The 18,869-nt window shown below is 44.8% G+C and overlaps 1 protein-coding gene across 1 annotated transcript; it reads right to left on the bottom strand.

Moving 5' to 3' along the window:
• DNASE1L1 (deoxyribonuclease 1 like 1) lies at nucleotides 1-17,448 on the bottom strand. The gene is made up of 8 exons (XM_087710858.1): nucleotides 17,199-17,448; nucleotides 13,470-13,558; nucleotides 10,541-10,627; nucleotides 8,077-8,189; nucleotides 6,828-6,940; nucleotides 3,526-3,683; nucleotides 2,794-2,890; nucleotides 1-166 (listed from the first exon to the last, which is right to left on the bottom strand). Exons 1-8 carry the CDS (start codon nucleotides 17,340-17,342, stop codon nucleotides 32-34), a joined length of 936 nt encoding a protein of 311 aa, XP_087566984.1. The 5' UTR covers nucleotides 17,343-17,448; the 3' UTR covers nucleotides 1-31.
• Between the last annotated feature and the right edge of the window lie 1,421 nt (nucleotides 17,449-18,869).

The raw sequence follows: 18,869 nt of genomic DNA, 5'->3' as shown, positions 1-18,869 counted from the left end.
CTAGGACTAGCACAACAGCCATCTTCTTCCTTCATATGTCGTATCTTGAGTCTGATATCACAACTATAGTCAGCAGCACAAGACCAGCTAAACTAGCTGGCTGGAGCTTCTTGCAGGAAGAGACAAGTTCCACCTCGACAGGATAATGATCACTGATCTCTAAGGCCTGGAAAGTGAAGAGAAAGAGAAAAGGATCAGAAGTGGAAATGTTTCTGTTTTCTGCTCCGAACCCAAGGGAAGAATTGCCTTCGCCACCAATTCATCACTTCAGCCCAATCTTTCCTGCCCCAGTGCTTTTTTCAGAGACGTGGGATTATAGCTAACATCACCCCAAATCAACCTAATCATTAAGAAAGATCTTGCAATTGGAATTGAATGGAGAAGAAGAAATAAGAGAAGCAGCAGATAATCTCTCAGATTTAGTTATAGGGGTCATGTAGCATATCCTGACATTTTATAGAAATGTTGCTCAGGGATTGACTTTCCAGTCCCCTGTGACTTTAACATCCCTCTTTAAAAATCTTTCTCCTATCATAGTACAGAGAACTAGTGCCTGAATTATAAAATTTTTGGATCAAACCTGAGATTGGTTCCCACAATGCAAAAAGGTCACATTCTTTACCTTTATTTTGTGGATAAAAGATTTCAGATTCAGATTCAGATTTAGTGTATTTGTATGCCGCCCTTCTCCGGGAGGGACTCAGGGCGGCGAACAACTCAAAGGGGGAAAAAGGGAACATAAAACACAATACGCATGATTAAAATAAACAAGAATCATACAACCATACAAGTCGAGAGGGGAGGGGAACTCATCAACCCCAGGCCTGCCGGAACAGCCAGGTTTTGACGGCTTTCCGGAAGGCCTGGAGAGAGGTGAGGGTCCGAATCTCTGCGGGGAGTTCGTTACAAAGGGCTGGAGCTGCCACAGAGAAGGCCCTCCCCCGGGTAGTAGCCAGGTGGCATTGGCTGGTGGACGGAACCCAGAGGAGGCCGACCCTGTGTGATCTAACGGGTCTTTGGGAGGTAATTGGCAGCAGGCGGTCTCTCAAGTACCCAGGTCCAATACCATGAAGGGCTTTATAAGTTACGACTAGCACTTTGAAGCGTATCCGGAGACCGATCGGTAACCAGTGCAGCTCGCGGAGGATAGGTGTAACGTGAGTGTACCGAGGTGCACCCACAATCGCTCGCACGGCTGCATTCTGGACGAGTTGAAGTCTCCGAATACTCTTCAAGGGCTGCCCCATGTAGAGAGCATTGCAGTAGTCCAGTCTTGAGGTCACGAGAGCGTGAGTGACTGTTGCGAGTGCCTCCCGGTTCAGGTAGGGACGCAACTGGTGCACCAGGCGAACCTGGGCAAATGCCCCCCTGGTCACAGCCGACAGATGATGTTTGCACCACAGACTAAGCCAAAATCTAACTGGCCACACTGTGACTTAACGTGTTCTCATTATGCTCTTTTCTCCAGTAAACTGATCTCTTAAAGCAGTGGTTCTCAACCGGTGGGTCGGGACCCCTTTGGGGGTCGAATGACCCTTTCACAGGGGTCGCCTAAGACCATCGGAAAACAAATATTTTTGAAAAAATACGGAAAACGTAAAATAATTTTATGGTTGGGGGGTCACCACAATATGAGAAACTGTATTAAAGGGTCGCGGCACTAGGAAGGTTGAGAACCACTGCCTTAAAGCATCATACATGGCGCATTGGTTAGAGTGCAGAACTGCAGGCCACTTCAGCTGATTGCTATCTGCAGTTTGGCGGTTCAAATCTCACCGGCTCAGGGTTGACTCAGCCTTCCATCCTTCCGAGGTGGGTAAAATAAGGACCCAGACTGTGGGGGCGATATGCTGACTCTGTAAACCGCTTAGAGAGGGCTGAAAGCCCTATGGAGCGGTATATAAGTCTAACTGCTATTGCTATTCTGAGCTCTATTCAAAGCACAGTTTCTTATGAAGAAGCCCCTAAGTAGTTTCAGACCACGGTATTTGTGAAAAAAATTACATGTTAGCAGTGGTGGGATTCAAATAATTTAACAACCGGTTCTCTGCCCTAATGACCATCTGGGTAGGTGGGGCTCGGTGGTCATGTGACTGGGTGGGCATGGCCAACTCAAGGTCACTCAGGTCGATGGGCACTTCGCCTTGGCTGTTACAATGTGATAAGGGTTAACCGGAGAGGCAGTTTCTGTAAGCAGGTCAATAAAGATTAGGCTAGGCACAACACTAGAATGTTTCCTTCCTGCCTTCCTTACAGGATTAGCCCTGTAAAGTGGGGAAAAAACAAAAGGAGATTTCTTCCAACAATCGGTTCTCCGAACTACCTAGAAAGTTACCAACCGGTTCTCCCGAACTGGCTGAATCCCACCACTGCATGTTAGGTATGATTTTCCTGCCTCTTGTGTTGAGGATCCAGATTCATTATGAGTCCAGCAGCATACATCATACATTTAATAAATGATGATAATGAGGATAATGTATCTCACATACTTAAACGTATATTTGATATACCAAAAAAAACCTTCCTTTTTAGAAAAATTTCACTGAGCTATCAATATAATTAAATTTTCTATGCTTTGAGGCTGCACCACATTATCCTGCTTATTCATTTATTGCACTTACGTAATCTTACTAACTTGGATTACCCTTATTATGTTTTCTGTATTTCCTTAGCTTTATGGAAGGTTGCTTTTCATGCCCTTCATAGAGACAAAACTGACTAGACATAGAAACAGCTTTTTTCTTCTGAATGTAGTTGCATCATTTCTGTCTCCCTTCCAAAAGTGACCGGTACCTCTTCCTCAGAAAGCCCAAATTCCTTGGGGAAATCAAATGGACGAGCTGATCCAGGCACAACAGCATCCAGGCAGCGTTCACCATGAATCACAATCCTGTTGCGAAGAAGAAATAGATTGTTAGCAGGATGGATCTTGCAACATGTACACCAGACCCAAGCCTACAATGCTGGATCCTGCTGGTGATCCAATGAAATAATAATTCTAAAAAGTCAGGATGTTATATAAGCTCACTTTTTTATGATAAGGGAACCCTTCGAGATTTGGGATTTAGCAATAGCAATAGCAGTTAGACTTATATACCGCTTCATAGGGCTTTCAGCCCCCTCTAAGCGGTTTACAGAGTTAGGGTTAGGGTTAGGGCCTTGCACAACATTATGGAGTCATTTAGCACTTGGCAACTCTTCAGGGAATCAAAGCAGAAATAGCAATAGCAGTTAGACTTATATACCGCTTCATAGGGCTTTCAGCCCCCTCTAAGCGGTTTACAGAGTCAGCATATCACCCCCACAGTCTGGGTCCTCATTTTACCCACCTCGGAAGGATGGAAGGATGAGTCAACCTTGAGCCGGTGAGATTTGAACCGCTGAACTGCAGATAACAGTCAGCTGAAGTGGCCTGCAGTACTGCACCCTAACCACTGCGCCACCTCGGCTCTTCAGGGCTTTCCTGATGAGCAGCACCCTACCCTTCAGAGCTAAAGTCCTGTGCCCAAGCAGTCTTAATCCCACCTGTCATAAGCGCAGTGGGTCTTCTCTCGAACAGTGGTGTCAGCTTTGTCTCCTATGAGCCAATGAAAGCCAGGTTTCTGGCGCAGGCGGATGTCTTTCCAACGTTTCTTGGCCACGTATCCACAGTCTGCGTTGAAATCACCCAAGAAAATCATGTCCTGTGTTGGAAGGAAGAAAAATGACATCTGGTCTTTCAAAAATCAATAAGTTGCTAGTAGAATTAGCGACTTAGCATTATCTCAGCTGCAACTCTTACTGGCAGATCTTCACCTAGCAATGGGGGTGATGTTTTACGAGAATAATATGTAGCATTTGATATCCGCAGCACATGGCTGACCTTGAAAAGATAATCAGGGTGGGGCGTCGTTAGAACATGGATGGAAGACCACCAGGAAATCCCAGGCCTTGGTTAAACTGGGAAGTGGAAAAACGTCTTCAAAAGACAATAACAAAATATTTCTATATTGAGAACCAGGTTGGAGTGACAGTTAAAGGCTGGACTAGAATCGGAGAAATGGCATGGAAGCCAGCTGGGTGTCTTTGGGCCTGTGGCACGACAAAACCGCGCTCCACTAAAGTGCGCCCGATTAAACCGCATCGCTGACATCATCAGCAGGGCGACAACAGCGACCGCGGAGAAAAAAGGGCGCTTTAAATAGCGCTTTGAAAGCAAGCCGATTCAAGTTAAGGTAAGGGTTAGGTTTAGGGTTAGGGTTAGGGTTAGGTTTAGGGTTAGGTTAAGGGTTAGGGTTAGGTTTAGGGTTAGGTTAAGGGTTAGGATTAGGTTTAGCGTTAGGTTAAGGATTAGGTTTAGGGTTAGGTTTAGGGTTAGGTTTAGGGTTAGGTTTAGGGTTAGGTTTAGGGTTAGGTTTAGGATTAGGTTTAGGGGGGTTAGGTTTAGGGGTTAATTTTAGCTTTAGCTTTTACAGCGTGCTTTTTTCGTTGCGCTGTGATGACGTCAGCTACGCGGTTTCGTCGAGCGCGCTTTAGTCGAATGCGGTTTTGTGGTGGAACCTTTGGGCCAATCTATCTCTCTCAGTCCAGCCCACCTACAAGGTTGTTGTGGTGGGGGAAATAGAAGAAGGGAGCATAATGTATGCATGCTGCCTTGATTTGTACAAATAAAACTGATATATAAATCAATAAATAGATGCCAAGGAATATATTGTTCAACTAAAACTTCATTTCATTCTTGAGTGTTCAAGGTCCTTCACCTGTTATCTTGTAATCCTTTTCAAGGACCATCAGTACACATTGCAGAAGGATAACAGAAGCTGCATTATGAGTCTGCCTCAAAGATGAGATGCTTGCATGAATAAGGAAATGCTGTTTTAACCTGCTACTCATTAGATGGGCAATTTATTTTTGCTCTTTGCTTTTTTTACTTGTACTAACTTTTCTTGAATGGTAGTGTATGACTTCCATGAGTAAGTGGGGAAAATGTTGAAGCAGGCACAGAATTGGTAGAATTATTTCTAGCCACTGTTTTCAAAGTTAAGATAAATAGCAAACTCTAACTAGTCACATAAGCTGACATGAAATGGTAGCAATATTAATGTGGCATCGTGGCCCGACAAATGCGCGAACGACAAAAGCGCGCCGACAAAACCACGGCGCTAAAACCGCGATGTCATCAACGCGCCGACAACAGCGCGCCGACAACAGCGCGCCGACAGAAGCGCGATTTAAGTTAAGGTAAGGGTTAGGTTTAGGTTTAGGTTTAGGTTTAGGGTTAGGGTTAGGTTTAGGGTTAGGGTTACAGCGCGCTTCTGTCGCCGCGCTGTTGTTGGCGCGCTTCAGCGCTCATTCGTCGGCGCGCTTTAGAACTTGCGGTTTTGTCACCGTGGTTTAGTCAAGCGCGCTTTTGTCATTCGCACATTTGTGGGTGAACCATGTGGCATTCCTTGGAATTGCCCAGCATACTTAAATTCAGCTGATATGTTGCTGGTGGGATAGTAACTGGCTTTACATGTATCACAACTTTAATTCTACTTTCAGTCTACCTTTACTGATGCTAAGGATTTTCTTCTGAGAGTGAACAAAAGCGGTTCGGAAATATGGTCTTATTTTCAAGACCATATTTTCCAGGAAATGCTTTCTCTCATTTTTGAATCAGCACCATTTCCTAGGTAGGGGAAATGGGATGGGAGGAGAGGGACAGCCAGACACTAGGACATCATACCATTGTAGTAAAGGCCTTGCCCTTTCCTATGTGATTGTGGTGTTGTGTGCATGCCTCAAAGGAATGGAGATTGTGCAGTGATGGAATGCTGCTGCTTTTTTATTGGCTTAAAATGCATTTCTTCCCAGAGGGACTGTCCCCACTAGTGTTGACTGACAATGTCCCTTCCCCCTGGAAACAGGCAATTGATCACAAGCTGGGCTCTTATGGGCTCTCACCGTTATTCTTAATATCCCTAGGCTTTGAGCAAGCAAAGCAAGTAGTAATTAATAGAATGAGGGACATGGAGTTCCAAGAAGAACTAAATAGGTTGCCTCTCCACAGTAGGGACAGAATCAAACAGGGTGGGTGGGAATCGGCAAGATATCTAAATGACCTGATCTCCCCAAAACAAAGAATAGCTTTCTTCAGAACCAGATTTAACATTCTTCCTTCAGCAATCCTCCAGGGCAGGTATAAGAGAACACCTACAGCAGAACGGGTTTGTATATGTGGTAAAGGAGAAGTGGAAGATATCTCACATGTTCTATTACACTGCGAGCTATACAGAGCTTGTAGGTCTGCACATATTCTCCCCTTATTAGAGAGATTGCCAGGGAGGGCAGACAATTTTTATCTAGGCTTCCTCCTCCAGGACACTAACCCGGTTACCACGTATGCAGTGGCAAAGTTCTGCAATGTCCATAAGAAAAAAATTGAAGTATAGTTGTCATCTTGTACCAATTATCTGGACATACCTCTAACAATCTTTGGACCATTATGTTATTATCCACTTTTAATGTTAATTATATTTTAATGTTAGTATTTTTTAATATAGTGTAAAAACTAATGTGTATTGCTGGTCTTTGACCGTAATAAAGATTTTTACTTTTTACTGCTGCTTTCCTTGTGATGAAAGCAACAGGGTCCCATAGATGCTGATGGTCTGAACGGATATCACAACTCTTCTATTATGGGAATAGAGTTTCCATGTATACAAAGTCATATGAATGTTGCAAATGCAGCTGGGGATGTCAACCTGCAATGGAAAAGGAGTGGGGGGGGGGAGGGCCGTGTAAAGGCTCCAATGTTTGGGGCCCTTGTATAAGTTCTCTGCCTCTTGCATCAATCACTGACATACCTCTGTGGCCCAGCGTTCCTGAACATTCAGGAAAACATCATAGAGAGCATCGATTTCAGCTTCTGCCTTGGATGGCATCGTGTGCTGTGGGATCAGCACCAGCTCTGGAAGCTCTTGGGAGAAGTGCAAATAGAAAAAGACAACTGTAAGGACTAGCCACTCAGTTTGGAAACCAAAATCAACACATTATTCTGATGAACCACTGAGGTACCTGGGTAGCAGGGGTGGGATTCAAATAATTTAACAACCGGTTCTCTGCCCTAATAACCATCTGGGTAGGTGGGGCTCGGTGGTCATGTGACTGGGTGGGCGTGGCCAACTCAAGGTCACTCAGGTCGATGGACGCTTCGCCTTAGAGAGCCAAGGTGGCGCAGTGGTTAAATGCAGCACTGCAGGCTACTTCAGCTGACTGCAGTTCTGCAGTTCGGCTGTTCAAATCTCACCGGCTCAGGGTTGACTCAGCCTTCCATCCTTCCGAGGTGGGTAAAATGAGGACCCGGATTGTTGTTGGGGGCAATATGCTGACTCTGTAAACCGCTTAGAGAGGGCTGAAAGCCCTATGAAGCGGTATATAAGTCTAACTGCTATTGCTATTGCTATTAGTTGTTACAATGGTAATAAGGGTTACAGCAGTTTCTGTAAGCAGGACAATAAAGATTAGGCTAGAAACAACACCAGAATGTTTCCTTCCTGCCTTCCTTACAGGATTAGCCCTGTAAAGTGGGAAAAAACAAAAGGAGATTTCTTCCAACAACCAGTTCTCTGAGCTACTTAGAAAGTTACCAACCGGTTCTCCCAAATAGGTGCGAACCGGCTGAATCCCACCACTGCTGGGTAGTCAGTATAGGACAAAATACAAAATAAAGAAGCACATTCAACCACAACAGTGAGAACAAGCTAAACTTTGGAACCTCTGTTTGCTCTCCCCTGATTATTCTGATCAGATTTGAAACAAACCTTTGAATGCAGGTATCATGGAAAACATTGAGACTCTTCTTTAAAAAAAAAAAACACTCTGGCCAGAGGTGATAGAAAGCAAAGGGTCCCCATGCACTGCTCTAACTGACTGGACAATAGAGATTTCTGGCCCAGAACATCTTGGTGGTTCTAATTATCTAGAAGAGCAGGAGTCTTTGAAATGAGGCTTAAGGGGAAAAAATTGCCAGGAACTTCACTCTGGATCATTCCCTCCAGAGATCTGGATTATTCTTGTTGAAAATGAACCCTCGTTTGTAATATAGGATTTCACCTTTGTTTGCCGTGCTGAAACGGGCGATAAAGGGTTCACGAGCAAAGACATCCGGTCGGTCCGGATGCAGATCTTCATATGTATAGTGATCCAGTATCCGAGTCTTCTGGTTCCTACAGGAAGTGGGAAACACAGGAAAATAGGCTTGGTCCCAGGAAGGAGATGAAAATAAGGGTTAAAGATCCAACGATAGATTTCTCTCCAAGCTGGATTTCTCTTCCTAGCTCCAAAAGAATTTTCCTTGGTCGGAAGGATTCAGTTTCTCTTTGCGGTAACTTTTGTGTTCCCACTGATTTTTCTGGCTTTCCATTCCTCCACCTACCTTGGATGGACCACTGCATGTTTACAAGTAAAGAAGGGGTTAAGATTGTATTGATTCTGTAAGCTCTGCTGATATGGTCACTTTTCTTTTTTTCACCCATATTTCAGATCTTATAAAAAGTGATCTTTTATGGGTATATTGCAGGGGTTGGGTTCCTGCCAGTTCTAACCTCAGCTATAGAAGAGGTTCCACAAATCTACAGTGCCGTTTAGAACCGGTTCCAGCTCCCTCCCCCCATCCGCACACCATCAAGATGAAGAGCAAGAGGAGGAATTCTGGGAGTTGAAGTCCACAAGTCTTAAAGCTGTCAAGTTTGAACACCCCTGGGTTTTTTTCCTAAAGGATTAGGGGTGCAAGGGTCTTGCAACTTGACAGTTTTAAGACTTGCCTGCTTCAATGCCAGAGTTCCTGAGCCAACATGACTGGAGGAGGAATTCTGGGAGTTGAAGTCCACAAGTCTTAAAGCTGTCAAGTTTGAACACCCCTGGGTTTTTTTTCCTAAAGGGTTAGGGTGCGAGGGTCTTGCAACTTGACAGCTTTAAGCCTTGCGTGCTTCAAATGCCAGAGTTTCTGAGCCAACATTTTGGTTGCTAAGCAAGAGCGTTGTTAAGTGAGTTTCACCACATTTTACAAGTTGGCCACGCCCACCCAGTCACATGGCTGGTAAGCCACTCCCACCTCATCACATGGCCAGCAAGCCACTCCCACAAAGCAGGCCACACCCACAGAAGAGATTCTAAAAAAAATTGAAATTCACCACTGGTATATTGTGTGCTCTGCTTAATGCATTACGAAGGGGGAATTGATGGGGTTATAACTTAGTGACAAGTCCTAGTGCATTGTTTTGCTTTTGTCCTTTATCCTTCTACCAATAAAAACAAATTATTTGAAGACAAGGATTGGTCACATGGGGTCTATAAGCAACCCTGTGCTGCAAGATCTCCCTCGTGGGCTTATGCTAGGCCCATAAATCCCAATTATTTTCACCTCCTGCAACTTACATTGTGAGACCTTGCTAGATGTGCAGTTTGTGGAATCTTACAGCTTTTTAATCTTGGGCTCCTCCACCTTTAAGGGCATGGGTGAATCTTAATGTGTCTCTAAAGGATGATAGTTGGGAAATAGCAGATGTACGACTGGGAAAGTATTTATTAATGTTTGGAAGCGAATCATGGTGGTGGATGGATTTGTATACAAATCCATGTCTGCAGGTGACAGAGGATACAATGAAATGTGGATGGATGGATGGATGGATGGATGGAGGTAGGTAAGTAGGTAGGTTAGTAGGTTAGTAGGTAGGTAGGTAGGTAGGTAGGTAGGTAGGTAGGTAGGTAGATAGAGTAGATAGATGATAGATAGATAGATAGATAGATAGATAGATAGATAGATAGATAGATAGATAGATAGATAGATAGATAGATAGACAGAGAGAGTAGATAGATGATAGACAGACAGACAGACAGGCAGCAGATAGATAGAGTAGATAGATGATAGATGATGGATGGATGGATGGATGGATGGATGGATGGATGGATGGATGGATAGATAGATAGATAGATAGATAGATAGATAGATAGATAGATAGATAGATAGATAGATAGATAGGAGTAGATAGATGATAGGTAGACAGATAGACAGACAGACAGATAGATCAATAGATGGAGTAGATAGATGATAGATAGACAGACAGACAGACAGAGTAGATAGATGATAGACAGACAGACAGACAGACAGACAGATAGATAGATAGAAACAGTAGATAGACAGATAGACAGATAGATAGACAGACAGACAGACAGACAGACAGAAAAAGATAAATACAATAATTTGATAGACGGATGAGACATGGATAGAGAATAGATTGCAAGTATGTACGTTGCGGTGGAGTATACATGTTGCATGAAAACAAATAAAATAAATGGATTCAGAAGGCTTTTATGTTCAGGCCAAGTTCATCTCAAAGGCCTGATCTGGTTCCAACAAGAAACAACCCAAGTTTAGGAATTCAGAATTATAATTGATCTGACATAGAGGTTATAAAAATCATAACAATACATCATTATTATCCTTACGTTCAATAACATATGTAGATGCAATCATAAATATTGCTACAGGTAGTTGGGCTGAGTGAATATACCGTACCTGTATATGTATACATATCGTTCTTGATAATTTCCACGTCCGAGCAAAGGGCTGGTGAGGTGACTGTAGCTATGTAGGTCATCAAACCTGGGAAAAGAAAACCCCACGGGATTTAAGCCTGCTATATTTGCTGATCAAAGAGTACATGGCTATGGAAAGATAGGGAAATATTTACCCTTAGATAATCTCTTGATCTTGCCAAACTAAAGCAACAATCTGTCTATAATGATATTGTTGAAATTGCTAGGGAGGAGCTGTTTTAACATTAACTGGGTAATGAAAAGAAGGACTAGGGGAGACATGATAGCAGTCTTCCAATATCTCAGGGGCTGCCACAAAGAAGAGGGAGTCAAACTATTTTCCAAAGCACCTGACGGCAGGACAAAAAGCAATGGGTGGAAACTAATCAAGGAGAGAAGCGACTTAGAACTAAGGGGAAATTTCCAAATAATTAATTAGTGGAATGGCTTGCCTCCAGAAGTTGTGGAGGCTCCAACTCTGAAGTTTTTAAAGAAGAAATCGGGCAACCATTTGTCTGAAATGGTACTGGGTTTCCTTCTTCAGCGGGGGGGACCCTTCCAACCAGAGGTGGTATTCAGCCAGTTCTGACAGGTTCCGGAGAACCGGTAGCGGGATTTTTGAGTAGTTCAGAGAACCGGCAAATAGGCTGGCCCCGCCCCCTGCTGCCTCCCAGCTGATCTTCTTTTGTTGCCCTGAACAGGAGAACAGAGCAGGAAAGCAGGTTAGTGGGGTGGGGAGGGAATGGGGATTTTGTAGTACCCTTCCCCTGCCACGCCCACCAAGCCACACCCACAGAACCGGTAGTAAAAAAACTGGAATCCCACCACTGCTTCCAACTCTGTTATTCTGTTAACTTTCCAGTTTCAAGTTTAATTTTATTTATAGGCCGCCCAATCCCGGAAGGACTCCGGGCGGCTTACAGAGAGGGGAAAGAAAAGAAAACAAAAGAAAATAAAAATAAAATAGACAAGTTAAAAAAAAAAACACAGATACATTCATTTCAGTCGGGGCTGGACCTCAACAATGAGGTCAACAGCCCCAGGCCTGCCGGAATAGCCAGGTCTTGACAGCTTTTCTGAAGGCCATGAGAGAGGGTGAGGTCCGGATTTCTGGGGGTAATTCGTTCCAAAGGGTCGGGGCAGCCACAGAGAAGGCTCTCCTCCGGGGAGCTGCCAGCCAACATTGTCTGGCTGACGGCATCTGAAGGAAGCCCACCCTGTGGGATCTTACCGGCCGTTGGGAGGAGTGTGGCAGTAGGTGGTCTCACAGGTATGCTGGCCCTAAGCCATGCAACTTTATTTCTCCTGACAGATTTTCCATGCTTCCTCCCCCCCCCCCCCCCGCTCCCTCCCTCCTGGCAATATAAGGAGAAAGGCAATTGCTACTTGTCATCTTCAAATATCTGGACTACCTTTCCTGCCTAAAGGGGTCTCTTCCTTTTTCTGATCACTCCAAATTCTTGGCAGCCCCCGACTGCTCATCTATTTCAATGACGTACAGTCAGGGGGGGCACAGCCTCACCACTGTCAATCATGAAAAGGAAAAAAAAATGTAAACGGGAAAAGGCGAGTGCTGAGGTTAGGCTAGCTAGCTGCTGCCACACCGTGAATGACTGCCTGTTTAAAAAAGCCTGTAAAAAGCGCCCCCTACCATGAGGCAGGAGAACTGCATCCCTCATACTTGAGAGACCGCTTACTGCCAATTACCTCCACCCGACCAATTAGATCCCATAGATTAGGCCTCCTCCGAGTCCCATCTGCCGGTCAATGTCGACTGGCAACTACGCGGAGGAGAGCCTTCTCGGTGGCAGCTCCGACCCTATGGAACGATCTCCCCGTGGAGATTCGTACCCTCACCACCCTCCAGACCTCCCGCACAGCCCTTAAAATCTGGCTATCCCGTCAGGCCTGGGATTAAAGACTGTAACCCACCCGAATAGTATGAATGGCTCAATGCTTTTGAGCATTGAGCATTGAATGCTTTTAATGATGTATTGTCTTATGTGTTAATTGTTTGTTTCCCTCCCTTTTCGAGTTGTAAGCCGCCCTGAGTCCCCCCAGGGAAAAGGGCGGCATATAAATAAATTACTCAATACTCAATACTCATCTAGCCTGACTTTTTAGGTGCTCGAGCAGAGTTAAGCAAGGGTTAAAAGCCTAAAAAATCCCGAGGTAGTTGAGGCACGCAGTTCTCCTGCCTCATAGTAGAGGGCGCATTTTTTAGAGGCTTCAACTCTGTCATTCTGTTTAAAGCTGCAGCGTCGCGCTCACTCTTCCTCCTCTCTCTGTTTCTGATGCCCCCCACCCCACGCTTCCTGTTTTCTTTCAATTTCCTTTTTTCCCTCTTTTTTCTTTAATAAATGCTCAGGCATTCTCTCCTCTCCCCTGACACCTCACCAGGGGTGGGTTTCTCGCCCCGTTCCAACCAGTTCAGTTGGAACGGGGCCGGCGGCGTCCTTGTGCACGCGCGCAGTGCATGCATGCGTACTAGCGTCTGTGCAATGCTCCAGCTGCTCCTGGAGGATCGCGCAGGCGCTGTATGCGTCCTGCGCATGCGTGAAAGCGCAGAACTCGTCAAAACCGGGTAAGAAACGCGGGCCCTTCGGCGTTCCCAGAAGTTACTTACTTCCGGGTTCGCTGACCAACCGGTTCGCGGGGACCGCCGCGAACCGCCTGAAACCCACCCCTGCACCCCACTGACTAAAGCACTTTCTTTCACCCGCCTCTGCTCGCGGCAGAGCTCAGGCGGGCTGCCGCGAGCTCAGGCATGCAAAAGAAAGTGCTTTAGTCAGTGGGGTGTTCGGGGAGAGGACTGCCTCACCAGCCATAAACCTCACCGCACGTCACTGATCTATTTATATCCCTCTGATCTTTTGGGATCATGTTTCTTGTGCAGCCCTCAGACTCACTGGCGCAAGGCATCCATCAAAGCAGGCACTGCCTTTCCTTTTGCATCCATCACTTCTTGTAAGACTGAAATATCACAGCGAGCCAAGATCTGTAGACATAAAAAAAAGGAATAGAGCAGAGTAATAAAATTAACCCCTTTGGGTCCCTTTGAATTTCTTTCTTTCTTTCTTTCTTTCTTTCTTTCTTTCTTTCTTTCTTTCTTTCTTTCTTTCTTTCTTTCTCTTTCTTGCCAAGGTGGCGCAGTGGTTAAATGCAGCACTCTAGGCTACTTCAGCTGACTGTAGTTCTACAGTTTGGCTGTTCAAATCTCACCAGCTCAGGTTGACTTAGCCTCCCATCCTTCCGAGGTGGGTGAAATGAGGGCCCGGATTGTTGTTGGGGGCAATATGCTGACTCTGTAAACCGCTTAGAGAGGGCTGAAAGCCCTATGAAGCGGTATATAAGTCTAACTGCTATTGCTACTGCTATCTTTCTTTCTTTCTTTCTCTCTCTCTCTCTTTCCTTCCTTTTGTCTCTCTGTCCCTTTTTTTTCATCTCTCTCTCACTCTTTTTCTTTCTTTTTTCTTTTTTCTTTATTTATTTCTTCCTTTCTTTCTCTTTCTCTCTCTCTCTGTGTCAGTCTGTCTGTCTGTCTGTCTGTGTGTGTGTGTGTGTGTGTGGCAGTGGTGGGTTTCAAAAAATTTTTGAAACCTCTTCTGTAGGTGTGGCCTGCTTTCCGGGTCCACTGGTGGAACCTCTTCTAACCGGTTCGGTAGATTTGACGAACCGGTTCTACCGAATAGGTGCGAACTGGTAGGAACCCACCTCTGGTGAGAAGGATGGAGAGGAACGTTGCTGCCAGCTGCTCCTATTGCTTTTCTCTTAGCATAACTCAATTAGAAATAAGCCCAATTTAGCAAAATATAATTTGGAGAAGGCATTGTATTATGGGTACTGATGAATGACAAGGGAATCAAGAGTTTTGCATTGTTATGCACCCTACGCTTCTCCATTTAAAATGGACTTCTGGAATTGGTACATGAATACCCAGAGCTCTGGGATTCAGGCACATTATGGCATCATTGCACACATGATGCAAATTATGCACTTATTCATGCCATGAGGCAATTGATGCCAACTACATTGAACACATAATTTGAGGGCTGATGTCATGACCTCACTGGGATTTCGACAGGATGCATAGGATGAAATAGCTTTTCCCAAGCTCAGTTTCCAGATGCTAGACTAGGCCAGAGCATAATAGAGAGGTTGTGGTTGGACATTTCATGGAAGCCTAGTTGACTTGGCATGTTGGATAAACCAGGCCATCACATTCAACCACAAAATGACTTAATCGTTTGGCTTTTGTATCATATGAGAAGACAGCGATTATATTTGGCTGGCCCAGCTTAAGAGTTTAACATAACATGTGGACACATCTACCAGGATGTGTTCACACAGTACGTTTTAAGGCAGAGGTCTTCTGCTATTCTATTTTCTTTTAGGCAACATCTGTACAAACCAGTGGCCTGGCTGAATCATTTCTGAAGTGCTCCTTTTCATTTTACAGGAAGGAGTACACATGGTCGCCACTATGTTTCCAGTTCAAAACAAATTCCCTGCCCATATAAAATAATGATATTGTGAACTTAGCAAGATTGCAAATCTGTGTCAAGCCTCTACTGCTTTAGATTGTAATTCTCCTTCGTAATCATTAATACACACACACACACACACACATATGTGTGTGTGTGTTTTTTTATTTGTGCTGATAAATAAATAAAGGGAGACTAGTATAGATCTATTTCAAGCTATTTAGCTCTCATCAGCTAGCCATACCCTTACTGGGATTTGAACCTGGGCTCAAAGGTACCCAGGTTCAAATCCCAGTAAGGGTATGGCTAACTGATGAGAGCTAAATAGCTTGAAATAGATCTATACTAGTCTCCCTTTATTTATTTATCAGCACAAATAAAAAAACACAAATATAACAAAGGCAACAGTAAAAAACATTGGGTTTCTGTCATGATGGACTCTTGTGACGAGCTTCCTCCCATAATTGGGGCTTACCAGGGGTTGTAAAAATCTAATAGATACCTTTCACCCTGGCTTCACTGATAACGGATAAGAGCCTGTGGCCTAATGGCTAAAAAGTCTGCCTAGTATGCAATATAGCCCAGGTTCAAATCCCAGTAAGGGTATGGCTAGCTGATGAGAGCTAAATATCTTGAAATAGATCTATACTAGTCTCCCTTTATTTATTTATCAGCAGAAATAAAAACACACACACACACACACACACACATATATATAATAAAAATCTTCATGTGAAATGGTAGACTAAATGCTGAAGGTGCACGGAACGCTGTTACCTTCCCACCAAAGGCGGTCCCTATTTTTTTTCTGCTTGCATTTTTACATGCTTTTAAACTGTTAGGTTGGCAGAAGCTGGGACAAGTTATGGGAGGTCACTCCATTACGAGGTGCTAGAGCAATGGTAGTCAACCTGGTCCCTACGGCCCACTAGTGTGCCGTTCCAGCTTTCATGGTGGGCGGTAGGGGTTTGCTGTAATTCTGCTTTATAAATTTTATAAAGTAAAGTTACTTCCCTACTTTATAAATCACCATTACTGTGGAACTGGTGCGTGGTTAGAAAATTTTACTACTAACAGAGATACAAAAGTGGACGGTAGTTAGAAAAAGGTTGACTATCCTTGTGCTATAGCAATAGCAATAGCAATAGCAGTTAGACTTATATACCGCTTCATAGGGCTTTCAGCCCTCTCTAAGCGGTTTACAGAGTCAGCATATCGCCCCCGTAGTCTGGGTCCTCATTTCACCCACCTCGGAAGGATGGAAGGCTGAGTCAACCTTGAGCCGGTGAGATTAGAACCGCTGAACTGCAGATAACAGTCAGCTGAAGTGGCCTGCAGTACTGCACCCTAACCACTGCGCCACCTCGGCTCTTGCAAGAGATTCAATCTGCCAAACTGCTGACCTTTCTGATCGACAAACTTAGCGTCTTAGCCGCCGCATCCCATACCTTCCTATAGCTGGTCTATGATAACACTTCTAAGCCTACCTCTTTTACACCGTTTTAATTTTAAAAAGTATATATGCTTGTAAACAGCATTCAAATATACAGCCCTTCTTGTGTAACATAATTAATTCTTGTGTGAAAATAAAAGAAAAGAATTCCAAGACTCCCAATTTTGCAGCCTTTGCCATTTTATGCTTATTAAACCAGTTTTCACTTGCTTTATAGCAATAGCAATAGCAATAGCAGTTGGACTTATATACCGCTTCATAGGGCTTTCAGCCCTCTCTAAGCCGTTTACAGAGTCAGCATATTGCCCCCAGTAACAATCCGGGTCCTCATTTTACCCACCTCGGAAGGATGGAAGCCTGAGTCAACCCTGAGCCGGTGAGATTTGAACAGCCGAACTGCAGAACTGCAGTCAGCTGAAGTAGCCTGCAGTGCTGCACTCTAACCACTGCGCCACCTCGGCTCTTTATATTTGGAGAGTTGACTTGGCTTCTGATAGACATAAGAAATCAGTCCCATTGTAGTGATCTCAAGTGCTGGATGAATATTTCAGACTTTGCCCATACCTTCATAAAGGCTAGAAATTTAAATTTGTTTTTAAAGCAAAAGAAATTAGTTTTCCATATTTTTTTCTTATCAAGGGCCGCAAAGAGAAAGGGGAAGGAAATAGCTGGGGGGACTCAGGTGCTATTTTGCCACTTACCTTAACAAGTATGTCCACAACTCTAGGTTTGTTCACCTTTCCTTCAGCAAAGCGTTGAGCGTTGAAGGCACAAATCCGGAAGGCAGCTGCTTCTGAGCATAGCAGCAGGAGCAGCACGGCAGGCAGAGAGCAAAGCGTTTCCATCCCTTAGGAATCCAGCTCTGTAAGTGAAAGAATGAAGGAGAGAAAAGGGAAAGAGCGTGGCACGACAAAACCGCGGTCCACTAAAGTGCGCCCGATTAAAGCGCGTACGTGACATCAGCAGCAGCGCGACAAATAAAAATAAATTAAATTAAAATTAAATTAAAGCAAGCCGATTCACGTAAAGGTAAGGGTTAGGTTAAGGGTTAGGGTTAGGTTAAGGGTTAGGGTTAGGGTTAGGGTTAGGTTAAGGGTTAGGGTTAGGGTTAGGGTTAGGGTTAGGGTTAGGTTAAGGGTTAGGGTTAGGTTTAGGGTTACGTTAAGCGTTAGGGTTAGGTTTAGGGTTAGGTTAAGGGTTAGCGTTAGGTTTAGCGTTAGGTTAAGCGTAAGGTTTAGGGTTAGGTTTAGGGTTAGGTTAAGGGTTAGGCTTAGGGTTAGGTTTAGGGTTAGGTTTGGGGGGGGGTTAGGTTTAGATTTACGCGTTAATTTTAAGTTTACTGCTCACAGCGTGCTGTTTTCGTCGCGCTGTGATGACGTCACGTACGCGCTTTCGTCGAGCGCGCTTTAGTCTACCGCGGTTTTGTGGTGGAACCGGAAAGAGAGCAGACTGCTTGAGAAACTGGAAGGGACAAGGGGAAGGGGAGGAGAATTATCTCTCCCAACAAAACCTAGGCTAAAAATGGAAAGGAGGGCAACAAAGCAGAGACCAATCCAGACACAGGGAGTATGTTGATGCTTCCTGGGCCAATATAGCCTTTGGTCTTGGCCTGGGTAAAAATGACAGCCAGGGATGGTGTAGTGGCTAAAGCTGTGATGGTGAACCTTTGGCACGAGTGCCAGAGGTGACATTTATTTTATTTTATTTATTTATTTAGTGGGTTTATAGGCCGCCCAATCCCGAAGGACTCCGTGCAGCTTACAAAACGAAAAGAAGAGTAATTAATTAAAAAAAATAAAAAAACAATGTAAAACATCACCCATGCACCCAATCTAATCAGGGCTCGACTTCAGCAATGAGGTCAACAGCCCCAGGCCTGCCGGAATAGCCATATTTTAACAGATTTTCGGAAGGCCATGAGAGTGGGCAAGGTCCGGATAGCGATAGCGATAGCGATAGCAGTTAGACTTATATACCGCTTCATAGGGCTTTCAGCCCTCTCTAAGCGGTTTACAGAGTCGGCATATTGCCCCCAACAATCTGGGTCCTCATTTTACCCACCTTGGAAGGATGGAAGGCTGAGTCAACCCTGAGCCGGTGAGATTTGAACCGCCGAACTGCAGAACTAGCAGTCAGCTGAAGTGGCTGCAGTACTGCACTCTAACCACTGCGCCACCTCGGATCTCTGGGGGTAGTTCATTCCAAAGGGTCGGAGCAGCCACAGAGAAGGCTCTCCTCCGGGGAGCTGCCAGCCGACACTGTCTGGCCCACCCTGTGGGATCTCACCGGCCATTGGGAGGAATGTGGCAGTAGGCAGTCTCGCAGACATACAGAGCCCTCTCTCTGGGCACACGTGCTATTGCCAGCTCCTC

This window comes from Thamnophis sirtalis, unplaced genomic scaffold (genome assembly GCF_051295495.1).
Source record: "Thamnophis sirtalis isolate CommonGarterSnake01/CBP01778 unplaced genomic scaffold, rThaSir2_p1.2 scaffold_3, whole genome shotgun sequence".
Classification (NCBI taxonomy): Eukaryota; Metazoa; Chordata; class Lepidosauria; order Squamata; family Natricidae; genus Thamnophis; species Thamnophis sirtalis.
The sequence above is the reverse complement of the archived record's forward strand: the minus strand, read 5'-3'. Positions and strand labels throughout refer to the sequence as shown.

Coding starts and splice junctions, on each gene's coding strand:
- DNASE1L1 (XM_087710858.1), bottom strand. CDS start 17,342: ATGGAAACGCTTTGCTCTCTGCCTGCCGTGCTGCTCCTGCTGCTATGC. Junction 8,190..10,540: donor CGATATGTATACATATACAG/GTACGGTATATT, acceptor CACTTCCTGTAG/GAACCAGAAGACTCGGATAC. Junction 167..2,793: donor TTGGGCTTTCTGAGGAAGAG/GTACCGGTCACT, acceptor TTCACTTTCCAG/GCCTTAGAGATCAGTGATCA.